This window comes from Gorilla gorilla, chromosome 2 (genome assembly GCF_029281585.2).
Source record: "Gorilla gorilla gorilla isolate KB3781 chromosome 2, NHGRI_mGorGor1-v2.1_pri, whole genome shotgun sequence".
NCBI classification, from domain to species: domain Eukaryota; kingdom Metazoa; phylum Chordata; class Mammalia; order Primates; family Hominidae; genus Gorilla; species Gorilla gorilla.
In genome coordinates, this window is record NC_086017.1 from 149,780,398 (window position 1) to 149,803,216 (window position 22,819).

At 39.6% G+C, this 22,819-nt stretch overlaps 1 protein-coding gene across 4 annotated transcripts; it reads left to right on the forward strand.

The window, feature by feature from the left end:
* On the forward strand, positions 1–22,462 carry FAIM (Fas apoptotic inhibitory molecule). 4 transcript variants are annotated; one of them, XM_019024889.3, is made up of 6 exons: positions 55–138; positions 5,761–5,820; positions 7,457–7,589; positions 8,238–8,466; positions 15,138–15,187; positions 18,965–22,462. In XM_019024889.3, exons 2-6 carry the CDS (start codon positions 5,777–5,779, stop codon positions 19,112–19,114), a joined length of 606 nt encoding a protein of 201 aa, XP_018880434.1. In that variant the 5' UTR covers positions 55–138; positions 5,761–5,776; the 3' UTR covers positions 19,115–22,462. The 4 variants fall into 4 exon arrangements, with proteins under 4 accessions (XP_063560318.1, XP_018880434.1, XP_063560319.1 ...); XM_031009839.3 differs by lacking the exon at positions 55–138 and adding an exon at positions 270–356; XM_063704248.1 differs by lacking the exon at positions 5,761–5,820 and having other exon boundaries at positions 1–138.
* The last annotated feature ends 357 nt before the right edge of the window (positions 22,463–22,819 follow it).

The following is a 22,819-nucleotide window of genomic DNA, read 5'->3' on the forward strand; positions in this document are numbered from 1 at the left end:
GAGCTTTCAACCTCCGCGCCGGCTGCGCCTGTTTCTCGGCCAGGGGAGCAAGGCCACGCGGCCTACGCAGCCGAGTCGGAACCAACCGGTTGTTTGGTGAAACCTACCCCAGAGCCTCCCGCGGCCCACAGAGCACAGGTGAGGCAGCAGACCGGGTGGGGTCGGTGTCGCGCCTGCGCCCGCCCGGACGCCTCGGGCCCGCCCACTCCGCACCCTGGAAACCCCTGCACGCAGCCCCCCGGCGTCTCCATGCTCTCGGCCCTGCTGCGCCGGCGGCGGCCATCTCTGGGCGGCGGCGGCGGCGGCGGCGGGCGGTGTCTGCGCGGTCGGTGAGACCCGCGCGGGTGAGGCGCTGGGTGAGTTCCGGACGCTTTCAGCAGGCCCGCCGGTGATCCCAGACCTCGGGGCGGGACGCGGCTCCCGCTCACCGCCGGCAAAGGTGGAGGTGCGGCGGGGCGCGGGGCGCGGGGCCAGCCCGGGGCGGTGCGGGGGCGTCCCTGCCTAGCGAGGCCCTGCCCCGCGACCTGCCGCACCCTCCTCCGGCCTGTTCGCGACCTCTAAAGATAATACTTGTCACTGTCGAAAACGTGGAACAGAAAGCAAGGAAGCAAGCAAAGCAGCCGTGCCGCTGCTCCCCAGAGACAAGCTGGGTTAACATGAGGGTGTATATTCTTCCAGATGGTTTTTCCTTGTAATATGAGCGGGGCTTGTTTTTGCAGAACCTGCATCATAAAGTGCTGAAACTCTCTCTCTCTCTCTCTCTCTCTCTCTCTCTCTCTCTCTCTCTCTCTCTCTCTCTCTCCTCTCTCTTCTCTCTCTCTCTCTCTCCCTCTCCCTCTCTCCCTCTCTCCCTCTCTCCCTCTCTCTCTCCCTCTCTCCCTCTCTCCCTCCTCTCTCTCTCTCTCTCTCTCTCTCTCTCTCTCTCTCTCTCTCTCTCTCTCTCTCTCTCTCTCTCGTACATTCTCTCTCGTACATTCCTGTGTGTCAGGTTGAGTACCTCATCCATCCCTGACTCTTGGCGTGGCTTTGGACTGTGATTTACTAAATGTAGTTTCTCCCTGATGGTGAGCGTACAAGTGGTTTTCAGTTTTTAGTTATTGCAAAGAGTAATTCATTGAGCATCGTTGCATCTGGGTTTTTGAGCGTGATCATTTCTGTAGAATGAATCCCACAAGATTCGTTCTAAAACAAGATAGAATCCACGGTCTATACCACAAGGCTTCTGGTATAGATTGTGAAATGGCCCTCAGAAAAGTTATTCTCCTTTTTGTACCTCCAGTAAGTAGCATGGTTCCTACCAAACACGTATCTCTTTTGCACCATCTTAAAGTCGGAAAATCATTAAGTCAAACCATTATAAGCCAGGGACCATCTGTATTTGACTTTGGAGTGCTTTCAGAATATTTGGTGGGCATTTAACTATTTGTTGAGTTAATGGATTACATTTGCTCATTCTGATATTACTTTGTATAGACCATCCAGAGAATCATCAGTTACGGAAGAAGTAAGTTGACTTTTGTGTGAGGATATTCTCAAAATGAAAAATCAGCTGATGGGCCAAAGTATCTTAAAGTCTGTTTTAAGTAAACATTGATCTCTGTGCTTTAGTGCCTTTTAGAATAATTATTCATGTTTACTTCCTTTCAGACCTCTAACCTAAGTCTCTATTTTATTTCATGTTTCCCTAAAGACTCACTAGTGGGCATATTTTTATGTGCATTTGATGAGTTGACTAGTGGTTTTTAATGATTTTCCCTGATATGAATGGCCAAAAAACAGATGTCAGTCTGTTAACCTGTTGCATTTGTGGCTATTAAGAGTGTTTTCTATGTGTGCTCTCCTGCTTTTGAGCCAGAAGAGCAATTTCAATTAAATTTTAAAGTGGTGAGATTGGAATGGAATGTGTAAACTGACAGAGGTCATAAGACTAGTGAAACTGCTGGGATAGGAGATAGAGAAGCCCAAAAGCAGGAGGCAGAGTTGATTTTGGACATTTTTCTTAAACATTAGATGGGATTTGTTGATGGGAATTATTGTTTGTGGTAAGATCATTTGAAAAGTTTTCTTTGCTCTGTGTGCATTATTGGCACCCTCTACAGCTTTGTAAGAAAGTTGGATAGGTAATAAGAACCCAGGACTGGCAGTGGAGATGGCACTTGGAGGGATATGTGTTATTGATTTCCCCATTATGAAGGAGAGAGGCTAGACCAGGTGATTTTATTGTTTTTTGTTTTCCAGTGCTGAAAATTGTATGACTCCCTCATATTTTGGTTAAGGCTGTTGTTATAAGGTAGTGGTCACTTTAATCCTTGCATAGAAAGCAGTTTTTAAAGTTAATCTCTGCCTTTTAAAATGGTACAAAATTTGAAGTATTTCAGCCTTTTATAAGCTGAATATACTTTTAATGTTCCAAAGAATAATTTCATTTGTTTTGTTGTTGTTGTTTTTTGCTTTTGGAACAGGGTCTTGCTCTGTTGGCCAGGTTAGAGTGCAGTGGCATGGTCATGGCTCACTGCAGTCTCAAACCCCTGGAATCGAGCGATCCTCCCTCCTCCCGTGTAGCTGGGACTATAGGCACGTGCCACCACACCCAGCTAATTTTTTTTGGTGTTACTCTGTTGACCAGGCTGGTCTCGAGTTCCTGGCTTCAAATGATTCTCCTGTCTCAGCCTCTCAAAGTGCGGGGATTACAGGGATGAGCCACCATGCACACTCCAAGGAGTAATTATAACAACATTTTATAATTGTTAACCATTTATAAAAAGATTTTTTTAGTGTTTTGCTTAAAATAATGGATAGCATGAACAAGAGAATTGAAGTATTACTTTGTATTAAAACAACATTTTATTTAATCAGAGAAAAACCGGCAAAGAGAGTAACAAATTTTATATTGATTTGTTACTTTAAGAAGAAACATCAATTTTGATATATAGTTATATAAGTAGAATTAGAATGCTTCAAATTTGCCAGATAATTGCTTCAGTACTTACTCTTATCTTTGTTTATAATTCTCTCCTGTCATGTACACTTTTAATTATTGGAGAATTAAAAATTGCTATTTTTTAGGTAGTCCTTAAATAATTGTTGAATGCCTGAATGATTGTTCATAGTTTAGAGAAGAAAAAATGTTTTAATGTGATCATGATTTCTAATCTTTCTTATAATTGGTGGTATTGCCTTTTATACTTCTCCATGAAAAGGTATTATAATTAAGATGTTGTATCTTAGTGTGATTTAGTAGTATTTGGAATTCCTTATAATAGAAAACAGAGCAATTGTTTTAGGTTTGAATACCTACATTACTAAACTTTCTAGAGTCTCTGAAAATTGAGAGCAAAACTTGAATAGCACCCCTAAATACATTCTGATTTACAAAGGATGCCTTATCAAAGTTTATATTATGCTGTTTGGCTTATTTTTTATATTATATGTATGTATAATATGTATATATAATATATAATATGTATATATAATAAATATAATATGTATATAAATATATATATAGTATTTATATGTACTCCAGACTGGGCAACAGAGTGAGACCCTGTCTCAAAACAGATATGTATATCTATATATATCTCTATCTACCTATCTACCTATCTGTCTATCTATATCTGTCACCCAGGCTGGAGTACATGTAATTATACTATCTTATACTATCTATCTATCTATAATAGATCTATATATCATATCTATATATATAATATATATATATATATGTTTTGAGACAGGGTCTCACTCTGTCACCCAGGCTGGAGTACATATAATTACATTGTGTATATACGTGTATGTGTGTGTGTATATATATGTATGTATATAGTATCTACTATATATAATATATAATATATATTATTATTTTGGACATAGATACTATTTATATATAGTATATATCTATATATTATCTATCTATATCTATTATCTAATTAGATATCTAATTAGATCTATATATAGATACTATATATACTATATTATATATAGTATATTTAGTATATATACTGTATATAGTAACTATATATTATATATAGTATATATATAGATACCTGTTTTGAGACAGGGTCTCACTCTGTCATCCAGGCTGGAGTGCGGTGGCATGATCACTGCAGCCACTCACTGCAGCTTCTAACTCCTAGGCTCAAGCGATCCTCCCACCTTAGCCTCCCCAGTAGCTGGGACTACAGGTGCATGCCACCATGCCTGGCTGGCTTATTATATTGCTATGTATTCTTTTTGTTTTTATTGTTGTAGGATACCCTCTGGTTTCATAGGGGATAATCCTTAAGAGTAGAAAAGTTGACAAATTTGTGTGGTGCTAATTTTATAAAAGATTTATTTTAGGTACAAATATTTATCTAGTTTTTATTCTAAAATCCTTGGCTTTTCTGGCCCGTTGGATTGCTTTTATGAGTGCTAATTTCTTCTTTAATATCTTTTTGGCTGGGTATGTGGTGGCTCATGCCTGTAATCCCAGCACTTTGGGAGGCTGAGGCAGGTGGATCACTTGAGACCAGGAGTTCGAGACCAGCCTGACCAACATGGCAAAACCCCATCTCTACTAAAAATACAAAAAATTAGCCGGATGTGGTGGCATGTACTTGTAGTCCCAGCTACTCAAGAGGCTGAGACATGAGAATTGCCTGAACCCAGGAGGCAGAAGTTGCAGTGAGCCAAGATCATGCCACTGCACTCCAGCTTGGGGGACAGAGTGAGGCTTTGTCTCAAAAACAAACAAAAACCTTTTTAATAATTTGTGACTTCTGGCTGTTTCCAGACAGAAAGGGTTAGCAGTCTCCCATTTTTAACCAGGAGAGAGCATTCTTGAGCATCTGTAGGAAACAGGCACTAATTAAGGAAAGGGCTAAACTAGGATAGATCTTGGAAGCAAAAAATAGTTGAATTTAGGATACTTTGGCAGGAGTGAAACTGTTAATCCCAAATCTTCAAATGTGAGGGTTTCCTATGCATGTGAATTTATGTGCACTTCTGATTTTAGTACAGCTTAATTAACACTGCAGCCCAGTTACTGTTTAGTTCATTGCATAGTACAGTATTGGGCTCTAGTTCTTGGTTGGATCCTGCCAGTTACATGAGCAAGGCACATAACTTTTGTGGATTCATCATTGGCACTAGTAAATTAAATGGGCTTAAGTAAGGGGATAAATTAAGTTCACTCTTTGAGAGCAGACCAGCATATCCCTGTCTGCTTCTTGCAAACTCATTAGTTCTTTGAAGTTATCTAAACAGATTTTGAAAGTTATGTTCCACCATAGTGTAGCCTTCTAAAATAAAGATTACATTTTAAATTAGTTGCCACTTTAACATTGATGCTCCCAGAAGATACATTGTGTTTATCCTGGAGTTTGATGTATTCCCTGACTCATAGCCTTGGGGCTTCTTAGGCTTCAACTTGAAAAGCATAGGACCCAGAGGATCTCTTAGGTCTCTTGCAGCTCTGATATGCTATAACACTTGCAACAAAGGAGAGTTTGTTCTTTAGTTTTGATAAAGTATACCTTTAAGAAATTATAAATCCATAACAGGGAAAAATATGACTGACTGATTTGCATGATGTAACATCTTTCTCTGAGAATTAAAGATTGCAATTCTATTTTATGTAGAAGCCGTTTCATCCGAAACTCCATGTAATTTAATAAATGGATTGCAAAATTAGAAACACTCTTTGTAGATGTCATCATTGTTGCTTTCGATCTTTCTTTGCTGCAATTCTGCTTTTTTCTTTCCTGGCTGCTAATTGGATTAAAGACTGTTTTTGCCAACAATGGCATCTGGAGATGACAGTCCTATCTTTGAAGATGATGAAAGGTAAATGTCTTATATTGCAGTAAACTAGCCTTTGACATTTTCAAGATTGTTATCATTCAAAAGAGTGATTTATCCAAGATACTCTGTTAAGAATACGTTTTGTAAAATTGCAGAATACATGGTTCTGCTTTTGTGTGATTTAAAGCAGGAGTAGTAAATACCTGGCGTGGAGGTAGCCACTAGTAACATGGCATCCATTTCAGTAGAGCCTTGAAGTGAGGTCTTCTCATTTCTGTCAGCACAGAGTTCTTGGCAACCACTTCAAAATGATATAAAATCCATTTACCATCTTCAGTTTAGAGCATACAGAGGAGATTAGGGTGAACAAAGAGGAAGATGTAGTTAAGAGAACAGGCTTTGGAGCCAGAATCCTAGGTTTAAATCCTACCTCTGCCACTTAATGTCATTGTGACCTTAGGTAAACCCTTAGCCTCTCTAAGCCTCATCTGTAAAATAAGGATACTAATAGTAGCCATCTCATGGTGATTCTATGAGTTAATATATTTAAAGCTCTTAGAACAATGACTGATACATAGTTATCACTTAATAGCTGTTAGCTATGATTATTATTACTGTAATAAATGATACTTCTGTCAAAGCTAAAAAGATACACCAATATCAAAATATTAATTAGATATTATGTATTATGTCATTCACATAGGATATATTAACATCAAAAATATATGTTGAAGTATATGCCAGAAATCTCTGACAAACCAAAATCCTTTATTTATTTCTTATTTTTGAGACAGTCTCACTCTTTCACCCGGGCTGGAACGTGGTGGTGCAATCATGGCTCACTGCAGCCTCAACCTCCTGGGCTAAGATGGCTCTCTCACCTCAGCATCCCAAGTAGCTGGGACTCCAGGCATGCGCCATCACCTGTGACTAATATGTTTGTAGAGACAGAGTTTCACCATGTTGTCCAGGCTGGTCTGGAACTCCTGGGCTCAAGTAATCTGCCCACCTCAGTCTCCCAAAGTGCTAGGATTACAGGCATGAGCCCCTGCACCCAGCCCAAAGTCCTTTATTTTTTTAAAATAAGATTTCCTGTAATAATGCCAAGAACATTTTTCATAACATTTAAAAATTATTTTTATCTTTATTATAGGGCATTTCTTCCATGACTTTTTTCTGTCTTAGTATAATAAATTAGAACCTTTTTGTTAAAACAAATCCCTAGTGCGAGTTTAAGTATGGGAGGTTTGGAGAGTTCTTGTTTTAGAGTGATTAGACCTGAAAAAGAGAAATAAAATTAAATACCATGGTTTTTACATGGGAGCTGGTGGGAGAAGAATAAAGACTTTTTACTGACCTTTCCATGCACTATACTGTAGCCTAACCTAGAATACTGACCAGGATAAACTGATGCATTCTTAATCCTATTAATATTAAGGTGGCTTTTTTTTAGAAGTAATCGGACTATGTACCCATATATAGTAGTTGTATCTTAAAGGAAGAGTGAATAAGAGGGAGAAAATAGTTACATGTACTGTGAGTAGAATTTCTTAGGTACTGTCACTTTAATATTTTGACATTTTAGAGGTTTTAATCTAATATTTTCATCTTGGAAGGATTAATTGGTTATTTAATTAGTGTTTTGGCCTACTATAATTGCTTTATTTTATTCCTTTAGCCCTCCTTACAGCCTAGAAAAAATGACAGATCTCGTAGCTGTTTGGGATGTTGCTTTAAGTGACGGAGTCCACAAGATCGAATTTGAACATGGGACTACATCAGGCAAACGAGTAGTATATGTAGATGGAAAGGTAGGAAGAAAATACGTTACTTTGTAAAATATGATATGTAGAGAAACTTGATTTTGTTAAAGTAGCATCTTCATATGTGAATTCAGGGCTTTTTTTTCTTGTAGTCATGTTTTTGATCTGTATCATTTTGCTGTGTAAAGCAAACATAGTTATAGAATTCATGGAATATAGCGTGTAATATTTAAACTTAAAATGCTTTTATTTTCTAAAACCTTAGCATCATAAATTAATAAAATTACATCTTTTTTTTTTCTTTTTTTTGAGATGGAGTCTCGCTGTGTCACCCAGGCTGGAGTGCAGTGGCGCAGTCTCAGCTCACCACAACCTCCACCTTCTGTGTTTAAGCGATTCTCCTGCCTCAGCCTCCCAAGTAGCTGGGATTACAGGCACCTGCCATTACGCCCTGCTGATTTTTTACATTTTTAGTAGAGACGGGGATTCACTGTTGGCCAGGCTGGTCTCAAACTCCTGACCTCATGATCCGCCCGCCTCAGCCTCCCAAAGCGCTGGGATTACAGGCATGAGCCACCACTCCCGGCAATGAAATTATATCTAAATGGCATTGCCTTCGTTCACTTTACGTTATTTCTAAAATTAGATATCAATTTTTCTTCCATTTGTTTCATATTTTTCTATTTTATTATGTAGGAAGAGATAAGAAAAGAGTGGATGTTCAAATTAGTGGGCAAAGAAACATTCTATGTTGGAGCTGCAAAGACAAAAGCGACCATAAATATAGATGCTATCAGTGGTTTTGCTTATGAATATACTCTGGAAATTAATGGGAAAAGTCTCAAGAAGTATATGGAGGACAGATCAAAAACCACCAATACTTGGGTATTACACATGGATGGTGAGAACTTTAGAATTGTTTTGGGTAAGTTAGTGCTGTTTCCGCAGAACTTTTTTTTTTTTTTTTATAATGTCTGTTTAATTCCTGTAACTATTCAGACCTTCTATGGAGGTTTGAAAAGAAGAGGGAGTGTAAGTGCAGGTGTATTTCATTTGTTTAGAAACATTAAAAAAAATTTTTGTTTCCCATCTGCTTGGGATTGTCTAGCAGGTGTTTATATTGTCTAGCAGGTGTACTTCTAATGTGTCCTGAGTAAATGAAGCATTCATTTAATCCACCATTTTATATATAAGATATCTTAAGCCAGGTTTTATAGTGATGGATTTGAGGATTATAAATTTAGGTTTAAAAAAAATGTAATATTGCCAGGCGCAGTGACTCATGCTTGTAATCCCAGCACTTTGGTAGGCTGAGGCGGGTGGATCACCTGAGGTCAGGAGTTTGAGACCAGCCTGGCCAACATGGTGAAACCCCGTCTCTACTAAAAATACAAAAATTAGCAGGACATAGTGGCACATGCCTGTAATCCCAGCTACTCGGGAGGCTGAGGCAGGGGAATCACTTGAATCCAGGAGGCGGAGATTGCAATGAGCCGAGATCGCACCACTGCATTCCAGTCTCAAAAAAAGCAAGACTCCATCTCAAAAAAAAAAAAAAAAGTAATATTGATATAGATTTTGGTATTATTTGGTATTTCTCTTTATAAATATATCTTAAAGGCAGTTGGAAATTTAGGATTTATCAGTAAGAAAGCAATATTTTCCTAGATAACAATAGGCTTAGGACTGCATCAGATCAAAATTATCAAAGTCTAGGACTTTTTGAAGAGTTTTTTTTGTTTGTTTTTCTAGGCTTTTCTGTTTGGGTTTCTCTTTTCTTATGGGAAGCAGATATATATCTTTTCTTTGCCCATATTCCTATGTCTGTTAGCAGTTTTACTCGTGTTCTCTATTGCTTGGAATTCTTTTCATTCTTTTATGTTTTTGAGACAGAGTCTCACTTTGTCGCCCAGGCTGGAATGCAGTGGTGTGCATGAACATGGCTCACTGCAGCCTTGTCCTCCTGGGCTCAAGTGATCCTCCAGCCTCAGCCTCCCGAGTAGCTGGGACCACAGGTCCATGTCACAATGCCAGGCTAACTTTAAAAAATTTTTTTGTAGAGACAGGGTCTTGCCATGTTGGCCAGGCTAATCTCGAGCTCCTGGGCTCAAGTGATCCTACTGCCTCAGCCTCCAAAAGTGCTGGGATTACAGGTGTGAGCAGCTGTGCCCACCCTTCTTTTCATTCTTAACAACAATATTCTTGGAAGTCTGTTGCCCTCCTGTTCTAAGTATCCAAGTCTGCTGCTTTGTGGCCACCCTAGGCTTTCTTTCATGGAACCCTTTTGTTCTTCCAGTTATTGAACCCCACAACTCCTGCTTTCATCTTTATTTACTGGAATATATCCTTAGGTAATCTCCTGATAAAGGGTGTCTAAGAAATAAACATTACTTTGATCCTCATGCTAAGTTGATAGTTTTGTTCAGTACAGAGTTTTAATTTCAAACTCACTTTCTCTCAATTTTTGAAACCCTTATTCCAGTAGCTTCTATTCTCCATTGTTTTAAATGAAAAGTTTTGTGCCAATCTGAATCTCATTTTTTTCTTTCCAGAAGGTTTTGGGAGCTCATCTTATCCCTTATATTTCCAAATTTCATAGTGATATGTTTAGGAATATAGTTACTCAACCTGCAATAAAGTTTTAGAATCACTGGATCTCATTAATAATGGAAATTTTAGTTTTTAAAAGGATTATGATTAGTGTCAACACACTTAAACATATGGGACTTTAACAGATGATGAAACCAGGCCTTTAAATTAATTTTAGATACTTAATCAGCTGCTTTGCCAACTTGTAATACAATTGATATTAACTTTTCCTAGGAGAAATGGAAGAGACTACCTGAGCTATGCCTAGCATACAGTTAGTTCTCTTTTAAATGTCCAGGGGCCTGCTTATCTACTTGTGAATTATCTCGGGTCTTTAAAAAATATATTTTTCTGCTTTTACTCCTTGTCTGCCTTTACTCTTCTTTATCCATTTGCAATCCCTCATGAGCCTGGAAATGAGACAGAGTTCAGCCCCAACTTGTCCCTTTTGCTGTTTGGAAGGGATAAGGGACCAGAGTTGTTTACTGAGGTAAAGGCAAAATTGCATATGTTATTGATATTGCTTGCACTTCTGCTTCCAAGATCCATCAAACTTTGGACTATGCTGACTACAGCCTACATTTTACAGATTAGTTATGAAGAATGCAGGCTCCAGGATCAGAGCTGTGTGATGGGCAAATTACTTAACCTCTGAACCTTGGTTTCCTCATCTGTAAAATGGGGATAATGTAACTCCCTTACAGAGTTGTGATATGAGTGAAGTTTAATTGATTTAGTACATGTAAAGTACTTAACAGTGTTTCTCACATTGTGAATTCTTTAAAAATATTATTTGTCAGCCAGGTGCAGTGGCTCACACCTGTAATCCCAGCACTTTGGGAGGCCGAAGTGGGAGGATCGCTTGAGCCCAGGAGTTCAAGACCAGCCTGGGCAACATAGGGAGACCTCATCTCTTCAAAATATTTAAAAATTAGCTAAGTGTAGTGGCACATGCCTGTAGTCCCAACTACTTGGGAGGCTGAGGCGAGAGGATCACTTGAGCCTAGGGGTTCAAGGTTGCAGTGAGCTAAATTGCACCACTGCATTCCAGCATGGATGACAGAGTGCGACCCTGCCTCAAAATTTTAATAATTTGGCTGGCCGTGGTAGCTCACACCTGTAATCCCAGCACTGTGGGAGGCCAAGGCAGGTGGATCACTTGAGGTCAGGAGTTCGAGACCAGCCTGACCAACATGGTGAAACCCCATCTCTACTAAAAATACAAAAATTAGCTGGGCGTGGTGGTGGGCACCTGTAATCCCAGCTACTCGGGAGGCTGAGGCAGGAGAATTGCTTGAGCCTGGGAGGCGGAGGTTGCAGTGAGCCGAGATTGCGCCACTGCACTCCAGCCTGGGTGACCAAGCAAGACTCTGTCTCAAAAAAAAAATTGATAATAATTTAAAAATATTATTTGTGGTGATTATTACTACTCATGGGCAAAGAATGGGCTTATCTAGAGTCTCCTGGTAAAATTCACTTTTATATGTTATGTGGCAAGTTTCAAATAACAATATTATATGACTTGCTAAATTTTATATTGAGAAATTAGAGCAAGGCCACAAAAAACTTTGAATAACAAAACATTATGATTTACTGAGGTCATATTATGTTCCAGATACTATACTAGGCACTTTATATAATTATTTCTAACCCTTATAACAGCCTATGGCAAAGGTGGTATCATCTTCATTTGCCCCTGAGGAAATGGAAGCTCAGAGTGGTGGTGACTTGCCAAAGGGTACTGCTAGTAAAGAGTGATGCTGAGACGTGACCTCAAAGATCATGTGCATTTTTTTTCACCACCTCAAAAATGTGAGGCATATAAGGGTAATGAAAACAGGGTTGGTTAGCATTCTTAGCTCTTGTAGTCTCCACACCACTGAATACCATGGGAGGAAAATAAAGCTGGCAGGAGGAAAGTACATATGAAACTTCACGTTGGAAGGAAATTCTCTTTCTGTTCTGAAAAGTTTCTCTTCTCTGATAGCATTTACAGAACATAACCTGCTCAGGACTCACCTGGGAAGTCCCTAGCTATTGTTCATGCGGCTGAGGGAATCCGCAGGCAAAGAGGAGATGCTCCAAGATGAACATGCAGCAGCATCTCCCATGAGTCACTAAATCCACCACTGAGTCATAATAGATTTGAAATTTTATCAGCTAGATATGTCCTTTTATTAACATACCATTTTGAATAGGTTACATACTCAAGATTCAGAAATCAAAATGCTATTAAAAGACACATAAAAAGTCTTGCTTCCATCCCTGTTCCCATCTGCCATGTTCCCCCATCAAGATAACCATTTTTAGTGTCACTCTAGTGTTTCTTTATTCAGATTCAAGCAAATACACATATTCTCTCTTACCACATAAAAGCATCTTGCTTTATTCACTTATTATATTCCGAAGATCCTTTTATATCAGAACCTAAAGAACTTTTTCATATTTTTTATAGCTGCAGAGTAAATTTCAATAGTAAATGGTGTATTTAGCTCATTCCCAACTGATGAACACTTGAGCTGTTTCTAATCTTTTGCTGTTAGACGCAATGCTGCATGAATAGCTTTGTTTGCATGCCTCTTGGAACAGGACACATATTATATTAGTACACATTTCTGGAAGTAGGAAAGTAGGACTTCTATTCTTCTGGGTCAAAGACTAATTGTATTTGTCATCTTAATAGATTTTGCCCATTTGCCTTCCATGGTACTTTTACCATTTTGTACCCCCGTTAGCTATTTTCCCCAGGTTCTCCAGCAGAACATGTAGCCAAACTTTTGGATTTTTTGGCATTCTGCTAGGTGAAGCAATGGTATTTCAGGGTTGTTTTTGTCTTTTTCATAAGTGAGGTTGAGCATCTTAGTTTTAAGTTTCTTTTGTATTTCCTTTCTCATGATGCCTGTTCATGCCCTTTGCCCCATTTTCTTTTGGTTGTTGGTCTTTTTCTCCTTGATTTCTCATAGTCTTCACATTAGTAAGTTTAGTCCTTTGTTCATGCTGTGAGTTTGAGATATTTTTTTCCGAGTTTGTCATTTATTACATGACTTTGCTAATGTGTGTGCACTTTTCTTCAATTGTGCTGTGGCTTTTTTACTTTTTTTTTTTTTTTTTCCCAACACAGGATCTCACTCTGTCGCCCAGGCTGGAGTGCAGTGGTGCAATTTTGGCTCACTGCAACCTCTGCCTCCCGGGTTCAAGCAATTCTTCTGCCTCAGCCTCCTGAGTAGCTGGGATTACAGGCTCCCGCCACTACGTCCAGCTAATTTTTTGTATTTTTAGTAGAGACGGGGTTTCACCATGTTGGCCAGACTGGTCTCGAACTCCTGACCTTGTGATTTGCGTGCCTCAGCTTCCCAAAATGCTGGGATGACAGGCATGAGCCACCGTGCCTGGCCTTTTTTTGTACTTTTATGTAGTCAAATTTAATACATTTTCTTTTAGGGCTTCTGGATTAGTAGTTCTCTTCAGAGGCATGCTAATACGCTATTGTAGAAACTCTGAGTACATGTACATGTTCAGTAAGCATAGCAAGTAAAATACCAGTTTCCACCATCATCGTGGTTTATCATAGCACTGTGTGCACTGATCATGTCTTGGGACAAGTTGAGTTTACCTGCACCTGTGACTATAGCAGCTTTCTACGAAGGCTGCCACTGAGGTGACCCCTGCCCATATCTCCTGGACCCCTCTGGCTTTCTCTTTTTCCATCTAGCGCACCTCAAAGGCTTTTCTCCCATCTCTAAGTGAGGCTCCCATCTCAAGGTATGGGGAGAGAAAGAACCCCCTTTAGACTGTGCTCCTGGAGCAGATGGCCAGGCAGTCAGACCCTGGACTGGTGCCTCAAACCTGACCCCCGGACTCCTTGTGCACATACAGGCCATACTTCCTTCTCTTCTTCACTATAATACCCAAAGCTCAACTTCTGGCTTCTTGATTAGTGTAGTCTTCTCTCCTGCTACTCCTGAGGACACTAACATTTGCAAGGGGCTCTGGGGACTCCTCCACCCTGAGATGAGCTATGGCAAGTTAACTGATCCATTTAAGTGTGTCGGGGCAGCATTTTGTTCCATATTGTTCCTTAGTGTGCACTCCACCAGCTATACCTATTTTTTACTTGTGATCCAATAATTTTTCTCTAAACTGAAACCATTATGAAAAGGAATAGACATTATTGTACTACCTAGTAAGAAGCTGGACTAGATTTCTAATGCGGACATGCTGTCTATCCTATATAAACCCCGTGGCAGCTGCTTTCAGTGGTCTCTTTGTGCCATCACCCAGTTGGGTGAGTGTGGGAGGCAGGGGAGTCATCTGGTCAATATTGAAGGGCATTTTGTATGGAAGGGTCCTTCCTCACATTCATCTGTACGCATCCTTCTTTATTTATTTATTTATTTATTTATGAGATGGAGTCTTTCTCTGTTGCCCAGGCTGGAGTGCAGTGGTGTGGTCTCGGCTCACTGCAAGCTCCACCTCCCAGGTTCACGCCATTCTCCTGCCTCAGCCTCCCAAGTAGCTGGGATTACAGGCACCCACCACCATGCCCGGCTAATTATTGTATTTGTAGTAGAGATGGGGTTTCACCGTATTAGCCAGGATGGTCTCGATCTCCTGACCTCGTGATCCGCCTGCCTCAGTCTCCCAAAGTGCTGGGGTTACAGGCTTGAGCCACCGTGCCCGGCCTGTATGCATCCTTCTTTAAAGATTGTCCTTTTGGATTCATTTTGTTTCATAAGGCTTCATCAATTTGTATTAAGACCATAACTTTCTCTTAAAAGGTTGTTTTGTTTCATTATAGTTTTATGAACAAAGAACAAACACAGCTTCTTCAAATTTTAGGAGAGTCTCCAAGCCATGAAAGCCATGAAAAAGTGTTGGGTTTTGGAATATTAATGGAGTTTTAGAGATCTGGTATATCAATCCTTTCCTAAAGTAATAAATAGGAAAAGTTAACTTTATCTTTAAATCACAGAATTATAACTTAAAGTTTTTATGTTACCTTTACAGAAAAAGATACTATGGACGTATGGTGCAATGGTAAAAAACTGGAGACAGCGGTAAGTTGACTATTTGATGACTCTAAGTGCCATGTGTCTAAGTTACCATTGAATTGTTGCTGCATTTCCTAATTATAGAGATTTTGTAATGAATCGAGGCCCTCTTGATAAAAACAAAAAAGGGATTAAGTACTCCTGACTTCAGATTCTGAAAACCTTTGCCAGGTGGTGCCTGGTACTGTGAGTTTGGAAACAACTTATGTTCTTAGCTGGCACTAGCTTCATACTCTCGCTTTCCTGTCCTGGACCAGGCTCCAGCATAGCAAGTAAAATACCTAAAAAGAGCCCCTAGTTAAAAAGTTATATCCCCAAAGGTTGGTGTCCTCTTGTGTTGATCCATTTGAAGTGGTGCGTTATCACTGCTTCTCAAACTTGCATGCACAGAAATTGCCTGGGATCTTGTTAAAATGCTAATTCTAACATTTCCCTAGGTGCTGCTAATGCTACTGGTCCGCAGACCACACTTTAGGAATGCTTTACACCATACACTCAAAGCAGATGGTTCTTTTCTGAAAGCGAGATTTTTGTAAAATGAGTGATACAATATCAGATGACACGAAGGCAGACGAACAGGGAAGGGCACTCTCACGAACCCCAGAGGACAAGTGGAATTTTAGACCAGCAGTGCCAATGCGAGGAGAAAGAGGCCCCAGTCACTGTGGCCAGGCACACTGAAATCCCCATCTAGATAGACTCCAGTGTGTTTGACTTTTGCTATCAGGTGCTTGGATTACTATGGCTGTGGATGGGATGAATGTAGGAGTGAATTTCAAACAGGAATGAAACAGTAGTAGTGTGCACAGGGGAGAGAGTGGGAAACAGAAAGTGTGGGACTAGGAGCCGAAATCACTGGGTGGTAATCTCCATGTCTTATGGGGTCTGCAGGCCAAGCAGGGAGTGCTATCCCTGGGACCCACCTTTCATGCTGGCTCCAGATGTGAACATCAGGGCTAGAGATAATCGGAAGCTCTCTTCTCTGGTCACATTTTGCATGTTGTAGTTGCTTTTATCTCATTTGTATAGTATAGGTTTAAGACAGTGAGAAAAGGTGCTTTTGGTAGTTGGAGGAAAGGAGGTCTGGGATTAATTCATTCAGAAGACCACCTAGAACCTACTTGGTCTGATAGCTGTTTCTGAGGAGGTGACAAAGCCAGAAATCAAAAATTACAAAGATGAAGCCACACGTGGTAGCACAGGTCTGTAGTGGCTTCCTACTTGGGAGGCTGACGTGAGAGGGACCCTTGAGCCTAGGAGTTTTAGGCCAGCCTGAGCAACATAGTGAGACCCATCTCTAAAAAAATTAATCAATCAATTGAAATTTAAAAGTTACAAAGATGAATCCTTTTCTGTTTCTGAGTCCTGAAGAATTTAATTTGGGCTCACTCTAAATTGAGTGCTTGAGCTGCTCTCTGGGTTAAATCTACTGATAAGAGACTTCTTTTATGCAGAGAGGCTTGGAGAGTGCTTCAGTATTTTATGGCCCCCTTTGGAAAAACTCCAGTTACCACTAACATGGATCAGATACCTACTGTGTGCCCAATGCCATACCTGGTGGTTCTTTCTGTTCTTTTTTTCCTACCCTGGAATTCTCTAGATAGGGAATCAGCACTTTTGAATCGCATTTCCTCCCATACTCAAGAAATTCTCCAGTACACATGTAAAGAGAATGCTGTTTTATGGTATTAAGAATATGGTTGTACTGGGCGAGGTGACTCATGCATGTAATCCCAGCACTTTGGGAGGCTGAGGCGGGCAGATTGCTTGAACCTAGGAGTTAGAGACTAGTCTGGGCGACATGGCGAAACCCCTCTCTACTAAAAATACAAAAATTAGTAGAGCATGGTGGCACATGCCTATAGTCCCAGCTACTCAGGAGGCTGAGGTGGAAGAATTACCTGAGCCCAGGGAGATTGAGGCTGCAGTGAGACAAGGTTGCACCACGGCACTCCAGCCTCGGTAACAGAATGTGAGACCCTGTCTCAAAAAAAAAAAAAAAAAAAAAATGCAGTTGTAACTTTGGGAGGCCAAGATGGGAGGATCATTTGAGGCCAGGAGCTCATGACCACCCTGGGCAACATGATGAGACCCTATCTCTGTAAATTTTTTTTTTTAAGTTAGCTGTGTATGGTGGTGTGTGCCTGGTCCCCGCTGCTCAGGAGGCTGAGGCAGGAGGACTGCTTGAGCCCAGGAGTTCAAGGCTGCAATGAACTACAGTTGTACCCCTGTACTCCAGCCTGGGTGGCAAGAGCAAGACCCTGTCACACACATACACAAGGAATGTTGTTGTGGTTGTAAAAAGGTGAAAATAATATTCATCCACATGTCTTTGTTTTGTAGTAATTAACAGGAAACTACATGTGTTTGGAAAATAGCTCTTTATAACACAATTGCCTTCTCATTGTAACTACAACCTAGTTTGCAGGGCAGTTTGGGCAGCCCCATATCTAGGCAGCCTTCCCCAGTACTGTACGTACCCACAACAAACTCATCTTGTTGCCTGTGAGTTACAGCTTATTTTCTCCTTTTTATCTCAAAGCATCGTGCCAAAATTATATATTTGTCCAATTGCCAAGAAGCTACTTATATGGATTATATTACCTAACCCTTGCCCTTTCTTCCGAAGTCTTTTTTCAAGGCTCAATATTAAAAATGGGGACAAGAACACACTGCACCCAAGGACATGCTTGTGGTATTCAGCACACCTCCCATAAGGAGCCACGGGCCACATCCTTCCCAGAGCTAGGAAAAGGCTTCTCTCCCTGAGGCATCCTGTGCCTTCTTTGGCTTGGTATTGTTAACTGGGGGGCCTTGTTCTATCTACTTTGGCTGCCAGGAAGCTAATAGCCAGGGGGTTTAAGTCTGATTTTCGGTTTCTTTGCTTTCTGGCATAAATCTTTTTTTTATCCTCTAAGCCTCTTCTTCCTTCCTTCCTTCTCTGCGCTACCTGGCGCTAATCTTTTTACTCTAGATCACTGCTACTCAATCAAAGCATAATATGAGGCACAGATAGGACCTTCATGTGTAATTTTAATTTATCTAGTATCCATATTTGAAAAAATTTTAGGTGAAGTTAAATATTATATTTGATTTAAATCAATATACCAAAAATATTATTTAACATGTAATCAGTATAAAAAGTTATTTTATACATTTTTTGTTTCATACTAGGTCTTCTAAATCCAGTGTCTATTTTATATTTAAACAGCATATCTATTTTCAGACTAGTCAATTTCAAGTGCCCAATAGCCACATGTGGCCAGTGGCTACTGTATTGAACAGAACAGGTATAGATTTAGTGGTGTTTGGTTTTGTTATATGTATATTTTATTGTAAGCCACCTTATACCCAGAGGAATCAGATTTTCAGAGTGGCTAAGAACACTCCATCCCTGGCTGGATGCAGTGGCTCACACCTGTAATCCCAGCACTGTGGGAGGCTAAGGTGGGTAGATCACTTGAGGTATATTATAAATAACTAATAAATGTCATATTTATCATTTTTATTTTTGAAAACATAGACACATAGCCATGAGGTTTATATTCCTCCCCCAAGAATTTAAGATTCTTAAGGATTGTAGGGGTTATGAAAAGGAAACTTTCAATTCATAACAGAAATGTAAAAGCATCTAAGTACAAGCTTTAGACTTTGTTTTTCAAAGCTTATTGTTTAACTAATACATCATTTTATTGTACTACTAGTACTTTTAGATGGTGTGAATGCTCTAGACAGAGATAAATGTTTCTGCACCACTAATTCCTTCTTCTTTTGTTGCTCCAGGGTGAGTTTGTAGATGATGGGACTGAAACTCACTTCAGTATCGGGAACCATGACTGTTACATAAAGGCTGTCAGTAGTGGGAAGCGGAAAGAAGGGATTATTCATACTCTCATTGTGGATAATAGAGAAATCCCAGAGATTGCAAGTTAATGAATTTTAATCTTAAGAAGTAAAGATCAGGACTTTTTAATTACTGTGGTAATTAAATGTGTTCAGTATGTACTTATCAGTACATTTAGTCTGCAATGTTTTAATTTTTTAAAAAGTTACATGAAACTAACATTCCAAGGGTCAGGAAAAAACCAATTATGTATAGTCATAAAAATTACAATTTATGATGCAAATAATGTAAAATGTTTTAAAGACAAATGGCAAATAAGATATGGACCAAAGTCACTAATGTTTTACAACAGTAACCTTTACTATAATAAATACTTTTTAAAAAATCTGCTTGATTTGTGTTTATATGTATGGGTAAGTCTTTATGTGTTTTTAACCTGTGCAGATAGGTTTTCTCTCTAGTTTAAAGCAGTTGGTACATAATGATACAATTAGTTTAACTGAAGAAAACGAGAAACTTTTTTTTATTTGGAAACATTAAGGAAACTTCAGATAGTGTCACAAGAATTTAATTTAAAATGTGGGTTTCTGAAAATGTAGTTGTTTTGTTTAATTAACATGGTGAAGACATAAACCAAAAGGAAAAGAAGCAAACTCCTTTACACCAGATTGTATCAAGTGCTTCCTCAGGCAGTATTTAAAAAGTCTGAGTTGTGTATCTGTGCCTGGATGTGGCGCCAGTGTTAGTGCTTCTGTGATTGAATCGGCCTGTGCAGGCATACTCACAAAGACCAGCCAAGTCAGTACATTAAGTGCCTGAGGGTTGGTCACTTCAATACTCTGAAAGTCTTTCAAGGCAGGATATAGTTTAATAGTAGACCACATTGGGGCATTTCACATCTGTTATCACTGCTGATCTTCTGTGTGAAGGGGCATTCTCCATTTTTTTGACTTGCTCTGTCCAATATGGTTGCCATTAGTCACATGGCAATTTAAGTTAATTAAAATTAAGTACAATCAAAAATTCAGTTTCTTAGTCACGCTAACTACACTTCAAGTGCTCAACAGTCACATGTGGCTAGTGGCTATCATACCACACAGTATATAGAACATTTCCGTCACCACACCAAGTTCTGTTGGACAGCACTGGTCTAGATAGATAGACTGTCTCAGGCTGAGTGAGTTGCTCAGTAGTGGCATAGGATTTTAAATCCAGGTTTTTCTGATACTAAGACTTAGGCCCTTTACTACGATCTCCCTGTCATTAACATATTTTGAAGAGATTTTGGGCAGAACAGGGGCAGAACAGAGGCAGAACCAGGTTCTAACAGCAGGAAAAAGAAATTGAGGGGCAGGAGAGCAGTGAGGAAAGACGTTTTGGAGAGGCCAGGACCCGGCAGGCAACATGCAGGGTTGCAGGGCGGCAGGGTGGGTGTATTGAAAAGCCTTGACTCCTTCTTTCTTCTAACACCTTTTATTTTGAAGTCTTTACCACTGGCAGCTCAGCGTACTACCTTTACAAAAACGTTTACAAGGCTGGGCTGGTGGCTTATGCCTCTAATCCCAACATTGTGGAAGGCTGAGACAGTAGGATTGCTTTAGCCCAAGAGTTCAAGACCAGCCTGAGCAACATAGTGAGACCCTGTCTCTACAAAATAAAACAAAAATTTAAGTTTATAAAAGATTTTTACCAAAAAACCTCCCTGGTCTTCCCATTCCACCCCCTAGTTTTGCTTCAATGCCATTGGAAGACCAGGAAACAATCTAACAGGGACTCAGGCTTGTTAAACTCACATTTGGGTTTGCTTTCATGGATTTAGGAGTTGTGGTTTGTTTTCATTTTTCTTGAGTAAAAGTCTTTTAATGGCCATATTTTATCTGCTAGAAAAATATTTTGTGTCATGTCCAAAAGCAAAGCAATTATTTTTAGGCATTGGGCTTTGAACTGTAGTTATTAGAGGTCAAAATCCGTGATTTGCAGTGGTTGTCGTGTACCTAAGCAAACACTTGCGAGTACAGTTTGATTCCGTCTTTATGGAGACCAACCCCAGGAATATAGTCTTGCCTTTGACATGGTAAATCCATGTTTGTTTCGTTTTGTTAATTCAAAGTAGCACAATAATGTGGAAAGAGTATAGCCTAGATCTGAAGTTTGGCACAGCAAGTTAAGTTCTTGAGCCTCAGTTTCCTCACCTTAAAACTTGAGGCTATTACGTGTCTTATTTAATTAGATATTTCAGATGTACAAAAAAATAGAAAATATAACACAGCTGTATTATTAAACTAGGTGTACCTATTACCCAGTTTAATAACTAAAGCATTACCAATGCAACTGAATACCCATATACCCTCCCTGTTCCCTTCCCCTCCCTTGTGCAACTAATCACTAATGTGTATTTGATGTTTATCATTCCCATGTGCAAGTTTGTATTATTTTACTTTTGATATATATTTTTGATATATATCAAAAAAGTACAGTATTATTTTAAAATTTAAATGTTATCACATTCTGTGTATCCTTCCTACATCATGGTTTTCCGTCACTCAACAATGTTTTCTGATCTAGGTTGGTATGTGTATCTCCAGTTCCTTTAACTTTTGCATTCAACCATACAAATTTAGCTGCACATACCCCTAGTTTTCAGATGATCATCAATACATCAGTGGCTCTAATGAACATCTTTGTGTATGTCCCTTGAGTTTATGTTCAAGAGTTTCTCTTGGGTCTTGGTATTTTAAGTGTGCCCCTGTACCAACAGCAATGACATCACCTGGGAGCTTGTTAGAAATTAAGAATCACGGGTTCTTCCCCAGGCCTATTGAAGGAGAATCTGTGTTTTAACAAGACCCCCGTGGTGATTTGTACATCAAAGATTTAGAAGCACTGTTCCAGGTCTATTGAGGAGCAGAATTGCTAAATCAAAGGGTAGGTGCATCTTCAATACTATTAGATATTTGCCAGACTGCCCTCCAGGGCAGTTGTGCTGTTGTATACTTTGGCCAGCAGTAGAGTTTTCTTTTCCTAATATTTTCACCACACTTGATATATGGTCAGGCTTTTAAAGTTTTGCCAATCTGAGGGTTTAAACAATATTGCATTTTAATCTTCTTTTTTCTCATTTTGTTTTCTCACTTTATTTTTTGAGTATCTGACATGTTTATTGTCGATTCGGTTTCCTTTTCTGAGAATTGTCTTTTTATTTCCTTTGCTTATTTTTCTGTTGAGTTGTTTGACAATTTCTAATAGATTTGTAGTAGTTCTACATATATCACAGAACTAATCCTTTGTTGCCTTTCCCTTACAGCAATATGAAATGTGCAATATATCAAGTCTCCCAGGCATCCCTTCAATTTAACCCATAGTACCTACTTCCTCTAGTGAGTTATGAGGGTAGGGACCACATACCACTGTCTCCCCCAGGACCTAGCATACCCTTCATAGATGGTAGGCAGTGAGATTCATATTACTTCAGCTCAAAGGAGAGGGCTGGGCTGGAGATATACATGTGGACATCATGAGCACATGCGGGAGATTTAAAGCTATGGAAATGGGTAAGATCAACTAGAGAGCTTGTAAAGAAAGTAGAAAGGGAACCTAAAATTAAACCCCCAAAAGCTACAACATTTCTGACCGGCTAAGGCCAACAGAAGTCTTAATTAAGTCAGAAAATTTGGAAGTTATAAAACAAAAGACAAACATATTTGACTAGGAAGTTTGTATGGCAAAATACACCATTAAAAAAGCCAGTATACAAACAATAGATTTGGGGAAAACATTTGCAATGTAGATGAAAA